The following is a 12,650-nucleotide window of genomic DNA, read 5'->3' as shown; positions in this document are numbered from 1 at the left end:
ATCCATCAGCCCCAAACGACGACAACAAGCCTCTACGCTACAATATAGCTGTTCACAATCTAAAATTATCTAATTGCAGGATCAAAATATACAAACTGGAAATAAATTGTTTCGTTTTTTCTTTAAAGTTTTCTTTTATCTGTATTATAGTTTTGAGTACAAGCAAAGCGAACAGGCGAAGCCAACCAACACATTAGTAAACAAACCAACTGAACATTTTGCTGATCTTTTAAAGAAAACATTTTTGGTCAAGAAAAACAGCGTTCCGCTAAATGGTGGACGTCTGGGATCCCTATGACCAATCATTATTACATTAGGTATCCTGAATTAAAATTTCAGCAATTCTCTATGTAATAGACAGAATGATTTTGTTGCTATCTACAGTGTTAATTCCAAATAGATTTAGATTTTAAATGTTATGTCTGCTTGGCAGAGAGCGCATAGCTTCACAGTGTTGGCATATGATAGCATCACAGGTTCTGCTACAGGCTGTCACCGTCTTTTTGACATTTTATTTTACTTTAATGTCACCTCTTGAATTTCTTGTAGCAGATTGGGAATATCAAAAGTTGTAGCAAACGTCGTTTAACATTAATTGCAAAAAAAAGCTATGTGTAAATCGCTTTGCTGATTTGTTGTCGTTTAATCTTGAGTTTATTGGACGCAAAATACGATTTTTTTCGATCGCAATTGGGAGTTCGAATTGGAATGCGGAGAGCGCACGGAAGACTTTATTTCCCAGAATGCATTGTGTAAGATTTACGTCTGAGGTAACGCTTGCCACTTCCGCCTTCACGCGATGACGCACTTTTTGCCTTGTTGGAAGCAGGACGCTTTCCACAGGAACAGGAAACGTTGTGAATTGACAGCAACGATTGAGCATAGACACGGACGACGAAAACAAAAACATAGACGGCGAAACCCAGATACATTCAAGTGGCATTTTAACTTCTGTGGTAAGAAATTTGATTCCCATATGAAGTCACTGTCCTGAAAGAAGTTTGCGGCGTGTTTCATTAGAACATTGAAGTGTGATAATCGTACCTTGCTAGTCAAGCTAATGCTAATTAGCTCCAATGGCTTGCAGATACTGGTGTATCACGTCCATCTGTCCTCATAAAAGGACGCTTTTGTAATGTAAGCCATTAGTTAAAAGTGCACAAAAATGCGTGTCACTTTGATAATTTTGACCCCCCTCGACCGTCACTAGGTCGTGTATTGTAATCACGCCAAACAAATGCAAGAGTTTGTTTTGCATGACACTGTAGTCCGCAATCTCACTATGGAATTCTAAGGCGAAAAGCATTCGGCCTTGAAATCATTGTAATTCACTGCACGTTATGCTGAATGTCGCCTTTGTGTTGACATTGCTTACGCATCACGTGAGGCGTGAGGGGGCGGGGCACACTAGAAGATGAGGTCATTCTCAGAGTGATGCAACATGAAGTAACGTCGAATAATTACTCTGTCGTGTGAAAAGTTTTGATTCCTGCAACATACTGTTGGCAACAGCCCATACTTAATTCCCCTTACATGACAGATACATTTCGTCTTCTTTTGTGACATGGCCTGATGTGGTTTTGACGTTATTTGAAATATGTCCATGGCAGATGGCAATCACAGGAGACCAGGCAAACTTGGATGACCTTCTCGGGTTGGAGTTTGATGACGGCCTGAATGGATCATCCGAGGAGCAGCTATTTGACTACGTCAGTACGCTCATTGATTCGTGGCACTCCGAACAGGATGTAAGGCTTTTTAAATGTCTCGTTTTTAATTAATGAATTGATATCTAAAAATGGGAACAAAAAAAAATCTTGTGATGTCGGCATGACTTGAGTTCAGATCTGAAGCAGTGCACAAGAGTGTACCTCCCTGACGATTTGATTATAATTCAGAGGGCTACGATTCACTTTTCATAAACAATGCATCTTATGTGCGCAAAAAAATATATATATATATTTATTTATTATTATTTTGAGAATGTTTGCCCATGATGGGAAACCAAAAGTAAAGCAATAATGGCACTTTCTGTGACGCTGAAAAGAGACCGGCTGCTCAATACAATATGATAAATAGGACCAATTAAATATTAATTCCAATTGCAAATTCATTTCACCAAGCAGGTGCCAATTTAATTATACAGTACTGACTATTCACTACTCGCATGACTTCCAGTAATACCCGTAAAACGCCACTAGGTGTCAGTATCACTGTGCAAACACATTCTTGTTGACTCTCCAGCCTCAAAAGTAGAACTGGTTTTACATATTTTTATTTATTTATTTCATTTTATTTAGCATTGGTTAATTTCTCTTATATCTGAATGACAGTACAGATTTTTAAATTATTGAAACGTTGTCTTAACTGTTGTTGATTGCTATTTCATACCACTGGACTCTTTAATGTGCTCAAGGACTCTGCGTCATATGCATAAACATTGTTGTATCATTAGCTCAAGACACGAGTGATCGATTTACTTGACATGTGTCAGTTATATAAGTTTGTCATCGGTCGGTGTTTTCCCCCCCTCAGGTGCTCAGCTTGTTTCAGGAAGAGGACAACATAGAGACTCACTATCCCTCCCATTCCCCAACGGGCAGCGATAGCGGCATCTCCGACTCCAGCAGCAGCACCGGCCGCATCGACAATGGCACTCCCGTGGGTTGCCCGAGCCCCGAGGGCGGCGACCTCGACGTCTTGTGCAGTCGCACCTACTCCAACTCGAGCCCAGTGTGCTCTGAGCCTGCCTTAGTTGCCGAGGAGCTGCAAGCGGAGAACCCGGAGGCCTTGCAAGTCCACGCGGATCATAGCTACTCGTTGCTCAGGGGCAGATGTGAAGACATGGATGCCCTGCAGAGCGTGTGGGCCGAGAAGCCTGACATGGATGTCTTCATCGATCTGGGTATGTGTCAGCACCCTTTTAAAACAATCCTTTGACAAGTCAGGATTCGCCAGTCCTAGCAGGCAGGAAGTAAAATCGCGTTTTGGTCGCTTGTGGATATTCTCATTCAACCAGGTCATTTCTTTCTCAGGGTGTTGAGTCACTTGTTAACTGGAATTCCCTGTTGGTCTTCGACCTTTTCAGTTGAAAACTGTTTATTCCAAGGAATCTCTTCCTGTGTAGGCCTTCTTCCTGTTTTCATTTCTCAGGCAGCCTCTTTAGTTGGGGACCCAAGGACATCCTCTGCAGGTTGCTGCCATCCATGAGTTTTGTCTTTTGTCCTTATTGGAGTCCCGGGTGAACAGAAGCCGATACCGGCCGACATGGGGCTCGAGGCAGGGTCAACTTTGGATTGGTTGCCAGGCGATTGTCGGGCACATGTACATGAGCGGCCATTGCTAATCATAATTCACGCCTTTAGGAATTTGAAACGGAAATCAAAGACGACTATGTGCGTCACCCAGTGTCATGTACACGGGTCATTTTTATTACCGGTAACTGTAGGCAAGTAAACGCTCATGTGATTGACACCTATCACCTAAATCACTTACTTGTGTTGCGCCTCTCACGCGCACGCGGAATGCATTTATATATACAATGTATTTGTCGCCGCGTGCTGCAAAACTTACCTACGTTAAGTCACGCCCACAGATAATCTGGTGACTGAGGAAATGGAGGAGGACTTTGCCAGTGACTATGCCAGCGAGCTGCCTTGTACACTGGCCATCGAGGACTCGCCGCTGGACACCGTGCAGCACGACTACACAGATCAGGTCAGTTCATTCGGAACTCATTCGCGATCTTCCCATTGTCATCATCCCAATGTGCAGGACTGTATGCAAAAACTGCTCTTGGGCCTGTTTTTTTTTTTTTTTTTGCAGTTCCAGTTCAAGGAGATTGTGCTCTCTGAGGAGGAGAAACGACTTTTGGCGAAAGAGGGAGCAACTATTCCCACCCATATGCCTCTTACGAAGGTAACCTCACCCAGCGGGTAAACGTAGCAGCCAGTAAGGATGAGATTTGCAAACATCAGAGCATCACACACCAATCAAGGCACACAACACCCGCAACGGTAACAAACACACCACACGCACGTCACTGACATGTGAGATGGTCACATTCCTCAGAGCCACAGCCATAGACCGACCAAACTCACGAGGACTCTCATTATATTTTCTCGTTTTGCCGGTTTGGGTTCTACCTCATGTAGTTGACTTCGGTATGCTGTGTGTCAGTGACATCAAGAGTTTTTATGTTAATATAATTGAGAGTCGTACGGCACCGTATCATTACACGTGACGAGGTCGTCGCCGCAAGACAGATTTCCGTTAGCATGCTCACGACGCGGGCTGAAAGAATGCATTCATACAATCTATAAAAATCGATCATTGAAAGCGTTCATAGTGACATTTTCTCATGACATTGCTGTGGACGCAGGCTGAGGAGAGGACCCTGAAGAGGGTTCGGAGGAAGATCCGCAACAAGCAGTCAGCTCAAGAGAGTCGCAAGAAGAAGAAGGTGTACGTAGACGGCTTAGAGAGCAGGTGAGGTGAATTTCTCCTTGTTTGTACTTTGGAATGAGAGCCAGACAAAAGCCTGAAAACTTCGCCCCCCACCCCCACACCCGGCCTAAACAATGAAGGCCACTCATGCAAGTGGGTGGTTGATTGTTTTACAGCCAGCTCGCTCTTTAGTCTCCATTCAAATGCTAAAAAAAACCTTCTTGCATCGCTCAGAACGCTCACTCACAAGGAGGAGAGGTCATTCATACGTAAATCACATTCTCCGAAATTAAAGACAATCCGGAAGGGCGTTAAAAGCTGCTCGTGCTAATGAACGACTTGATGATGATGAAGTGAGTGAAACTCGTCTGTTCCCTCCCCGCTCAGGGTCGCCGTCTGCACCGCGCACAACGTGGAGCTGCAGAAGAAAGTCCAAATGCTGCAAAAACAGAACATGTAAGAAGACTTGATGATGCCCGACCTCACATTCATAGAAAATTAACACAGTCGTCCCCTCGCAGATCTTTAATAGAGCAGCTGAGGAAACTGCAGGCCGTGGTGAAGATGTCCACCTTGAAGGCCAGCACGACCAGCACGTGTGTCATGGTGAGACAAAGTCCCCGATTTGTTTTGGTTTTTTTAAGATTGCTTTTCCTTTTTCTTCATGCAATGTGCTTTCCATCCTCCCAGGTGTTCCTGCTCTCCTTTTGTCTGATTGTCTTCCCGTCGGTTAACCCCTTTGGCAACAACACGGAGAAGAAGGAACTCTACCTTCCTTCGTCCAGTAAGCGCTCGCCAACTGCACCCGCCTTATATTGTACATTTATTGGGCTCATAATACAAAACACAGCAGGAGGATTAAAAACAAGAGAATTAAAAAAAACAAAAAAACATTTGAAGTCTTACCAAGTCCAGTTCTCCTTTTCGTAGATAAATCTGTTTCAATACAATACATTGGTACCCCACTGTTCACGGAGTAATAGATACCCCCACGAAAACAATTTTCTAATTGCTTAAAGATGAAAAATGAAACTCCTCCACTCACTTCAAAATAGTTCTGTAGCACCAAGATGCCTCAAAATGATTTTTTTTTTTTCTAAACATATTTAACGTGGAGGCGCAAACATACACAACATTGAGCATTTTTCACGCCTTCAGCTCAAAGCCAGCAAACACCAAATTAGTGAATGACTGAAAGGTGTGTGAAGAGTGATTTTCCCCACTCGGTGATGATGGCAGTCAATCGAAAAGGTTGATCGAAAATTGGTTTGCCCCAAAAAGACAGAAGTAGGTGAATTTACGACTGCCAAACCACGACTGTGAGGGTTTCACTGTTGCAATCAATCTCCTCATTTCATTGCTCTTTGTTTTCCTCTCAGCAGTTTTTGTGGCAGTGTACATGTCATTCATACACAAATCTAACTCTGATCACTGATGTGGGGAAAAAAAGATGCATATTGTGATCTAAACAATGAAAAAGGAAACTTTTGAATTCAGCAGTCGCGTTATCATCGCGATGCTCTATTCTTCAACTTTCCTGTAACTGTCCTCTTTTGTTTTTATTTTTGCATTCACAATTGCAGTCATTTCCCGAACTTTGCGCTCGCTGCCGTCAGAGAGCACCGACGCCTTGGCCTACTTAGAACCCGAAGATGACGAGCCAGACCTTCATCTGCTTCCTCAAGCCGAACTGGAGAACATCGACGTCATCTTCGCAGGCGGTAAGAAAAACCACACCCCGGACTACCAGCGCGTGGAGCAGCCCGACTCGGAGACGGCCGTCAACGGCAACTCTTCAGCCGACTACCCCGCCGCCCCGCAGGCGGCGGAAGTGACGCCGGGGGTGGGCACGGGGGCCCCCGGGGAGTTACAGGAAGGCTCCTTAGATTCCGTAGTGGTGGCCACTGTGGCGTATGAGGTCCCTGGGTCCAAGGGGAACTGGATAGACCGGAACCCTCCGTCTGTTATATTACAGCAGCACCGTTCGGATGAGATGTAGCGAGGTTCCGTACGCAGCGCCTCCAGAGGTATTCACGGCGATTGACTTTTTCCACACTTTATGTCATGACAAACATTTTTACAAGGCTCTCGGACCGTCATGTGTGTCGAATTTTCAGAAAAAGAAATTGTGGGATGCGGCTGCGATATGTGGGGAAAAAGTGAAACGCTGTGAATACTTTTCCGATGCACTATAGGGGAGACATGAATCTTATTTGTACCACAGGGAAGCTGAAGCAGGGTATATGCAGTCACACATTGAATAACCCCGCCCACTATTTGAATGGTTAATTAATGGGCTGTCATTTATATAGCCGCTTTTCTACCTCGGGTTAACAAAGCGATTGACACCGTTACCTCATTCACCTACCGATGAAGCCCCATCAAGCGCAACCGGGGGTTCACTATCTTGCTCAAGATATTCTCGCAATGGTCTGGGGATCGAACCACCGACCTCCCGGTTGGGAAACGACCACTCTACCACTGAGCGGGATAACGACCCAGCATAGCAAAATGATTTAATGTGCACCCACATTTCACGAATGAGGTTTTCGGCCCGATCGAAAATAGGAACGCTCTCAGCTGCTTCTCAACTGATCTCCGCAAGCAGCCAAGCTTGCAAAAAACAAAAAAACCCAAAGGAAAAGCTCATTGCCGGTGACAGTCGTCAGTCTTAGCAGGAATTATAACCTTGACTTTTTAAAACCGCATTAAGCCGGTAATCAGCCCATGCCTAATAATGAGCGATTATTATGCTATATTTTGCAATAATTGCTCCTTGCTTTGTTTAATCAATCAAAGGTAGAAGTTTGACCGAGTGAACCACGATTGCCTCATCTCGGAATCCACCCGTATAAATTCCGATTCATTTTTCTATAATGGGTCACAAACAGTGGAACAATGCAAAGAATTGTTCCCCTCCTTAAAAAAAAAAAAAAAAAGTTTATAATTGTCTTTATGTCGATCATGCACAAAAACGTGTTATTCAGTGAATATTTGGGGGATTACTGTAATCGTAACTGTAAAAGGGATTTGCTATTGTAAATATTAAACAGGTTTAATATTACGTTTGTCGGCCCCAGCCGTGAAGAAAAAAACCCACTCTTAGAAAAATTGCACAGGATAATCGCTCGGATTAATCTTTTCGAGACATTCGATGATCTGATTTTCGCTGACATGGATCGGAAGGTGGAAAATGTTGTGTACCGCTCTCAATACGGCGGAACATCTACAGTTGGAACGACTCCACGATGGGGTAGTACAATTTGTACTTAAATATTTTGTGGACAAAATCACCCCAGAAGGTGATGAAAATAGGAAATGCCACACGTGTCACCAAATTATTTCACTTTACATTATTTTCCTACGGTTTAAAAAAATGGAAATTTGAACTCATTCTAAGTGAACCCGTGGCATGGAGTCTGTCATGTTGAACTTTGGCTGTTCCACTGTACTTTTGAGGGGAGGTGGATTTTCGGTCATTTTAGCAGCCTTCCGATGTACTACTGTTACTTTATTTGCACTTTTCTAAACATGTTGTAAAGGGCGAAAATGACTTGCGCAGTCATGAAAATATATAAATACATGCATGCATTTGAAAAGGTCCCACTCTCCTTGCAAAATAAAAAATATATAGATAAATGACACACCCAAAGCTGCTCGATAGCAAATCGGCTTCCATCAGTCATAGCTTGATAGAAGGGTAGGCCGCTTGACTAAAGTGTTTTGGATCATTTGCACCATGAAGCCATTGCAGGACATTTGGCCATGTACGTAGACGACTTGTTTAGCGTTTCCCTTGTAACAAGGGTTTCCGTTCCCTTGTGTGGGCAGTCAAGTGATAAACTCGCGATTCCCACTTTTACTTTTTTTTTTTTAAGATAAGGAGACATTTTTTGTATACCTGTCCAGATTACTTTCTTAAATTTGTGCAAACTATAATGATGCTTGCAAAAATGTTGTGATGTTAACTGTACCCAAAAATGTAATGAGCTGCTCTGTCAGTGAGGCGTTTTTAGTGTATTGTATTTCTACGTGACTATTAATAGAAATGCCATACAAAGGGCAACTGCTCTGTATTATGATCAGATGAGATTTTAAACGTGAGGAGGGGAAAGGCACTGATTTAAGAAGAATAAAATGTAAATAAGTTCAAATGATTGTAGCTTTTCTGTACATCTTTACGTATATGATAATAAAGTTTTTTTATGGACCAAAGCAGTCCTCTTTGTTTGTATATTGATGTGCACAAGCTTTCCACACATGATGAACCCCCCCCATAACCAACACAGCACACAACACATAATATCACCATCAACAATTATAAGTCTAGCCCAGAAATAAATTACCACATAAGGTAACATGACCAATTGTTTTCTGAGCAGACGTGGAAGGAAAAATAACTCCTTAATTGACCTCACACTGCAGCACGATCGCTTGTGATTATCTTTTAGAGACAACCAACAATTGAGTACTTTGCTGACGACAATCAAGCAAGGGAAAAAAAATAGTTTCACTCAAATGGTCTGAGATTGCTTTGCCACGTGCACGCTGCTGCGCTGTCCCGTGCTGGGCAAACAATTTGTAATGCATTCGACATGACATCAGCCCTTTTTTTGAAGTGGGAAGTGGAGTCAGGTGACTCATCACCAGTCACGACTCACGATTACGAAGCAACAAGCCCGGGCTTGTTTGTGTGGAGGAAAGGTCATAATCTGAGTCGCCTGAAGGTGGCGATGTAAGGCTAACGATTCTGCACAAAGACTCAAATCCTGGCAATAACAACGCGTTTTAATCAAGGTGCTTTCAAACAAACAATAAAAAGCATTACACTGCACGTGTATTTTTGATTTTTAAAACAAAGATAGGGTTCATTCAAATGGGGTAAATATAATTCAAAATACGGAAATAAAACTCATTCATGCTCCCTTTGTTTTTATTTATAATTAATGTAATTATAATTAACCAATCATTAATTTAATAAAACGACTTCTGCATTTTATGTGATATTCTTTATTTAATAATATAATAATGCAGGCATTATTGTATGATTACCCTTTTTTTTTTAATTTGGATGTTTGTATGTTAACGAATGGGGACTACACAAAACGGCTGGGGGGGCTTTTTGTATTGTCAGCGAAAGCCCCCCGTGTCTAAACAATACGCGTGGCGACAGACCGCTAATTAAGCGAGCAGTTTATCTGGCGAGACCCTGGCGTGGTTTTTTTTTTTTTTTACGCTAACATGTCGTCATGCAGAAGTCTAGCCTCTACCCGGAAGTGAGGGTCGTTGTCTCTCTCCCGTCATTTGAGCAAAAAAATGCGACTAGCCGGGTTGCACGCGCATCTCTAATACACTTTCAAGCAAGCCAGCTCACTTACTGACCGTCTGTTGGCTTCCAGTGAGTTTTATAAAAAAATGTACTATTTATAGTCTGTTAATTCCCTGAGCTGGGAAAGTCCTGCACTTTGGAGGTTGCATTGAGATCACCTCTGTGAACCTTTCTCTGCGTTCTCTCATGCATTCTAAATCTCAACAAGTCTTGGGAAAGCTATGCATGATACTTATATAACCACCTTAAAGAACAAGAGCAAAGGGCATTACACGAAACACTTTGACATTTTTTGGGTCTTTTGTTGTGTGAGGTTGTGTAAATAGGCCGTTAAAAAAACACGTCTAGGGGAATTCTTGAAAAACACAATTAAGACGCAGAGCGTAAACATGTTTTGCAATGCACTGCCTTTTAACTTTAGAATCCCCACTGAGACAACACGACACTTTTGATCGATTTTACTGAGTAATCTGCCAAGTAGAGTTCAAACCTCACTGTCCCTGTTAACCGTGTTTTTGTACACGGTGGTTATGTTGACAAAGGCAAAAGGAGGTGGGGGTGATTTCTTGAAAGTTCATAATCCTCCCCCGATTGGGCTTGTCAACAAACCTTGAGCAGTAAATGCCGAGGGTGGAGGAGAGGAGGGGGACTTTTGCTTTCCTCCTGGCCGGCTTTCTGTTCACCAATCGGGGAGAAGCGTGAGCGGAAAAGACCGCCCCTTGCCGAGAAACTACGCCGGGCTGGCTATAAAATCACCCACTGCTCTTTCCGAGCTCAGAATGACGCCAGAGAACAGAACAGCTGATACCGCACTGGAATACTTGAGCTCCACTTGCCTCGTCTTTTTTTATCCCGTGCTTATTCGCAACACGATCACGCGTGGATTATAACTATGACTCTTGAGGAGATTCGCGGACAGGAAAACACGATGGAACACAATGAGAGGTGAGTCTTGGATGGTGCTCTTAATGGATGGTTGTCTTTTACGGAAGCGCACAGTCGTCTAAATGTGTTTTCGTTTTCTCGTGGAAAAGGGTGCAAAGTGCAGGCACAGCACTGGAAGAGCTGCTGCTCGCCGCTAAGAAGCAAGACTACCTAACAGTCGGCGTTTACGAGTCGGCTAAAGTCATGAATGTGTGAGTATTTGTAACGCATTGGAGCATTTTTTTTTAAACGCATGAATTTGTAACGTTTTACGCACAAGTCGTCATGCAACTTCTAACCGTCCAACCTCGTCCTCCCAACAGCGACCCGGATAGCGTCGCCTTCTGCGTGCTCGCCACCGACCAGGAGCACGCGTGCGACATCGCCTTGCAGATCCACTTCACGCTCATCCAGGCGTTCTGCTTCGATAACGACATCAACGTGGTGCGCGTCACCGACATCGAGCGCCTCGCCGACCTGGTGGGCGCCGACGAGGGCGGCGAGCCCAAGGACGCCCACTGCATCCTAGTCACGGTAAGAGCTTAGCTCCCACCACAGAAATTGATCAACGATTGTTTAAAAAAAAAACAAAAAAAACGGTAGCTAAAAACACCAAAATCGGTCAAATACAAAAGGAGACATACATGGCAAGGAGTTGCTGGAGCAGCTGACGTCACTCAATTGGCCATGCCCTTAAAAGGCTCTTATGCTACACACTACTAATACTACAGTAATTAGTTACATAGGATATACACCGGGAATCACATGGTTCTACTGTCTTTTAGTGACCCCAATATGGTTTCTTGCCATACAAAGTGCAACAGATGATCTAAGTCATGGCCTGCTGGTATTATAAATCATTTATTTAAAATCTTCCTTATTTATTCCATTCCAGAGCCCAAGTGCCAATCCATGGAAAGACCCCGCTCTGGACAAGCTGAGTCTTTTCTGCGAGCAGAGCCGCAGCATGTGTGACTGGGTTCCCACCATCACCTTCCCGGAGCGCTGAGTCAGCCATTCTCCCTCGGTCCCTTGAAAATGCATCGGCGATGATGACGATGATGATAAGAAAGAAAGTCAAGGCATCACTTGAAAGTGTTCCGGCGCCTTTCTGCCTCCCGTTTGTCTGGATTAGTAAGGCTGCGTGGCCGGGATGGAAGCTCCACCATCTCATTCCCTCCCCCCTCCGTGCCCGATTCATGCTTACATGCGCAGAGGGAAGCAGCCTTCCAGTCAGTGCATTTTGGGGTCAGGACGTTGTGGATTATACCCTGAGGGGACAACCACTCAGAAGCCAGTCATGTGGGGTGGCTCGGTGGTGTGCCGTGAGGACACCACGACGGACACTCAGGGAGGCGTTGCAAGAGCCGGTGACGGCCCACTCGATGATTAGCGAGAAGACGTCGGCGGTGTGTGGGCACGACTGCATCAGACTGTGCAGAGGTGGATGTGAGAACGTGCGGAGGCCGGACGGGAGCTCATCAGATGGGAGTGATGCTGATCCGGGAATAGAGTGGCTGAAAAAAAAAAAAAAAAAAGACTGGACGTTTTCTTCATGTGCAGACATCAATAGCAAAAGACTTGTGGAAAATCTTGATTTGAGCTGCACTTTAATGACATTTTAACAACATTGATATACGAGTTATGACTCTCTTTGTAATTGCGCAAGCAAAACCACGCGACGATAATTTGAATTTGCACACATTTTGTTCATGACCTGTGAATAAATGTTTGAAATCAAATGACTGCTTGTTTCCGAAGATTTTTTTTTTCTCTTTTTGCTTCTGCAGCTTCTTAAGAAAATGTAACAAAGGGCTATACAAAAGCAAGCAAAATCATGTTGGTAGTTATTAGTCATGCAGCATGACTAACTGAGGTGTGATGTTTATTTGAGCAAGAATCCACACCAAAGGCCTCCTACGGCGAGTCATGCAAATCCTCCCAGGACGAA

At 43.8% G+C, this 12,650-nt stretch overlaps 2 protein-coding genes across 3 annotated transcripts; both read left to right on the top strand.

The window, feature by feature from the left end:
• Window positions 1-818: 818 nt before the first annotated feature.
• creb3l3l (cAMP responsive element binding protein 3-like 3 like) lies at window positions 819-8,333 on the top strand. Of its 2 annotated transcripts, none has more exons than XM_019872707.1 (10): window positions 819-956; window positions 1,611-1,709; window positions 2,536-2,905; window positions 3,596-3,717; window positions 3,826-3,918; window positions 4,382-4,488; window positions 4,834-4,902; window positions 4,968-5,052; window positions 5,137-5,230; window positions 6,030-8,333. In XM_019872707.1, the coding sequence occupies exons 2-10, from the start codon at window positions 1,611-1,613 to the stop codon at window positions 6,443-6,445; spliced, it is 1,455 nt and encodes a 484-aa protein (XP_019728266.1). In that variant the 5' UTR covers window positions 819-956; the 3' UTR covers window positions 6,446-8,333. The 2 variants fall into 2 exon arrangements, with proteins under 2 accessions (XP_019728266.1, XP_019728265.1); XM_019872706.1 differs by having other exon boundaries at window positions 820-956; window positions 1,611-1,748.
• Window positions 8,334-10,531: 2,198 nt separating this feature from the next.
• Window positions 10,532-12,444, top strand: gadd45ga (growth arrest and DNA-damage-inducible, gamma a). The gene is made up of 4 exons (XM_019872708.1): window positions 10,532-10,720; window positions 10,810-10,911; window positions 11,023-11,233; window positions 11,595-12,444. Exons 1-4 carry the CDS (start codon window positions 10,668-10,670, stop codon window positions 11,706-11,708), a joined length of 480 nt encoding a protein of 159 aa, XP_019728267.1. The 5' UTR covers window positions 10,532-10,667; the 3' UTR covers window positions 11,709-12,444.
• Window positions 12,445-12,650: the final 206 nt, after the last annotated feature.

This window comes from Hippocampus comes, unplaced genomic scaffold (assembly GCF_001891065.2).
Source record: "Hippocampus comes isolate QL1 unplaced genomic scaffold, H_comes_QL1_v1.1 scaffold4, whole genome shotgun sequence".
NCBI classification, from domain to species: Eukaryota; Metazoa; Chordata; class Actinopteri; order Syngnathiformes; family Syngnathidae; genus Hippocampus; species Hippocampus comes.
Note: the sequence above shows the minus strand (reverse complement) of the source record. Positions and strands in the feature narration are given on the sequence as shown.

Excerpts from the sequence above, each read along its gene's own strand:
- gadd45ga (XM_019872708.1), top strand. The coding sequence starts at position 10,668 with ATGACTCTTGAGGAGATTCGCGGACAGGAAAACACGATGGAACACAAT. Across the intron at positions 10,721-10,809 it reads ACGATGGAACACAATGAGAG|GGTGCAAAGTGCAGGCACAG; the intron begins GTGAGTCTTGGA and ends CTCGTGGAAAAG. Across the intron at positions 11,234-11,594 it reads CCCACTGCATCCTAGTCACG|AGCCCAAGTGCCAATCCATG; the intron begins GTAAGAGCTTAG and ends ATTCCATTCCAG.
- creb3l3l (XM_019872706.1), top strand. The coding sequence starts at position 1,611 with ATGGCAATCACAGGAGACCAGGCAAACTTGGATGACCTTCTCGGGTTG. Across the intron at positions 2,906-3,595 it reads GGATGTCTTCATCGATCTGG|ATAATCTGGTGACTGAGGAA; the intron begins GTATGTGTCAGC and ends TCACGCCCACAG. Across the intron at positions 5,231-6,029 it reads ACTCTACCTTCCTTCGTCCA|TCATTTCCCGAACTTTGCGC; the intron begins GTAAGCGCTCGC and ends TCACAATTGCAG.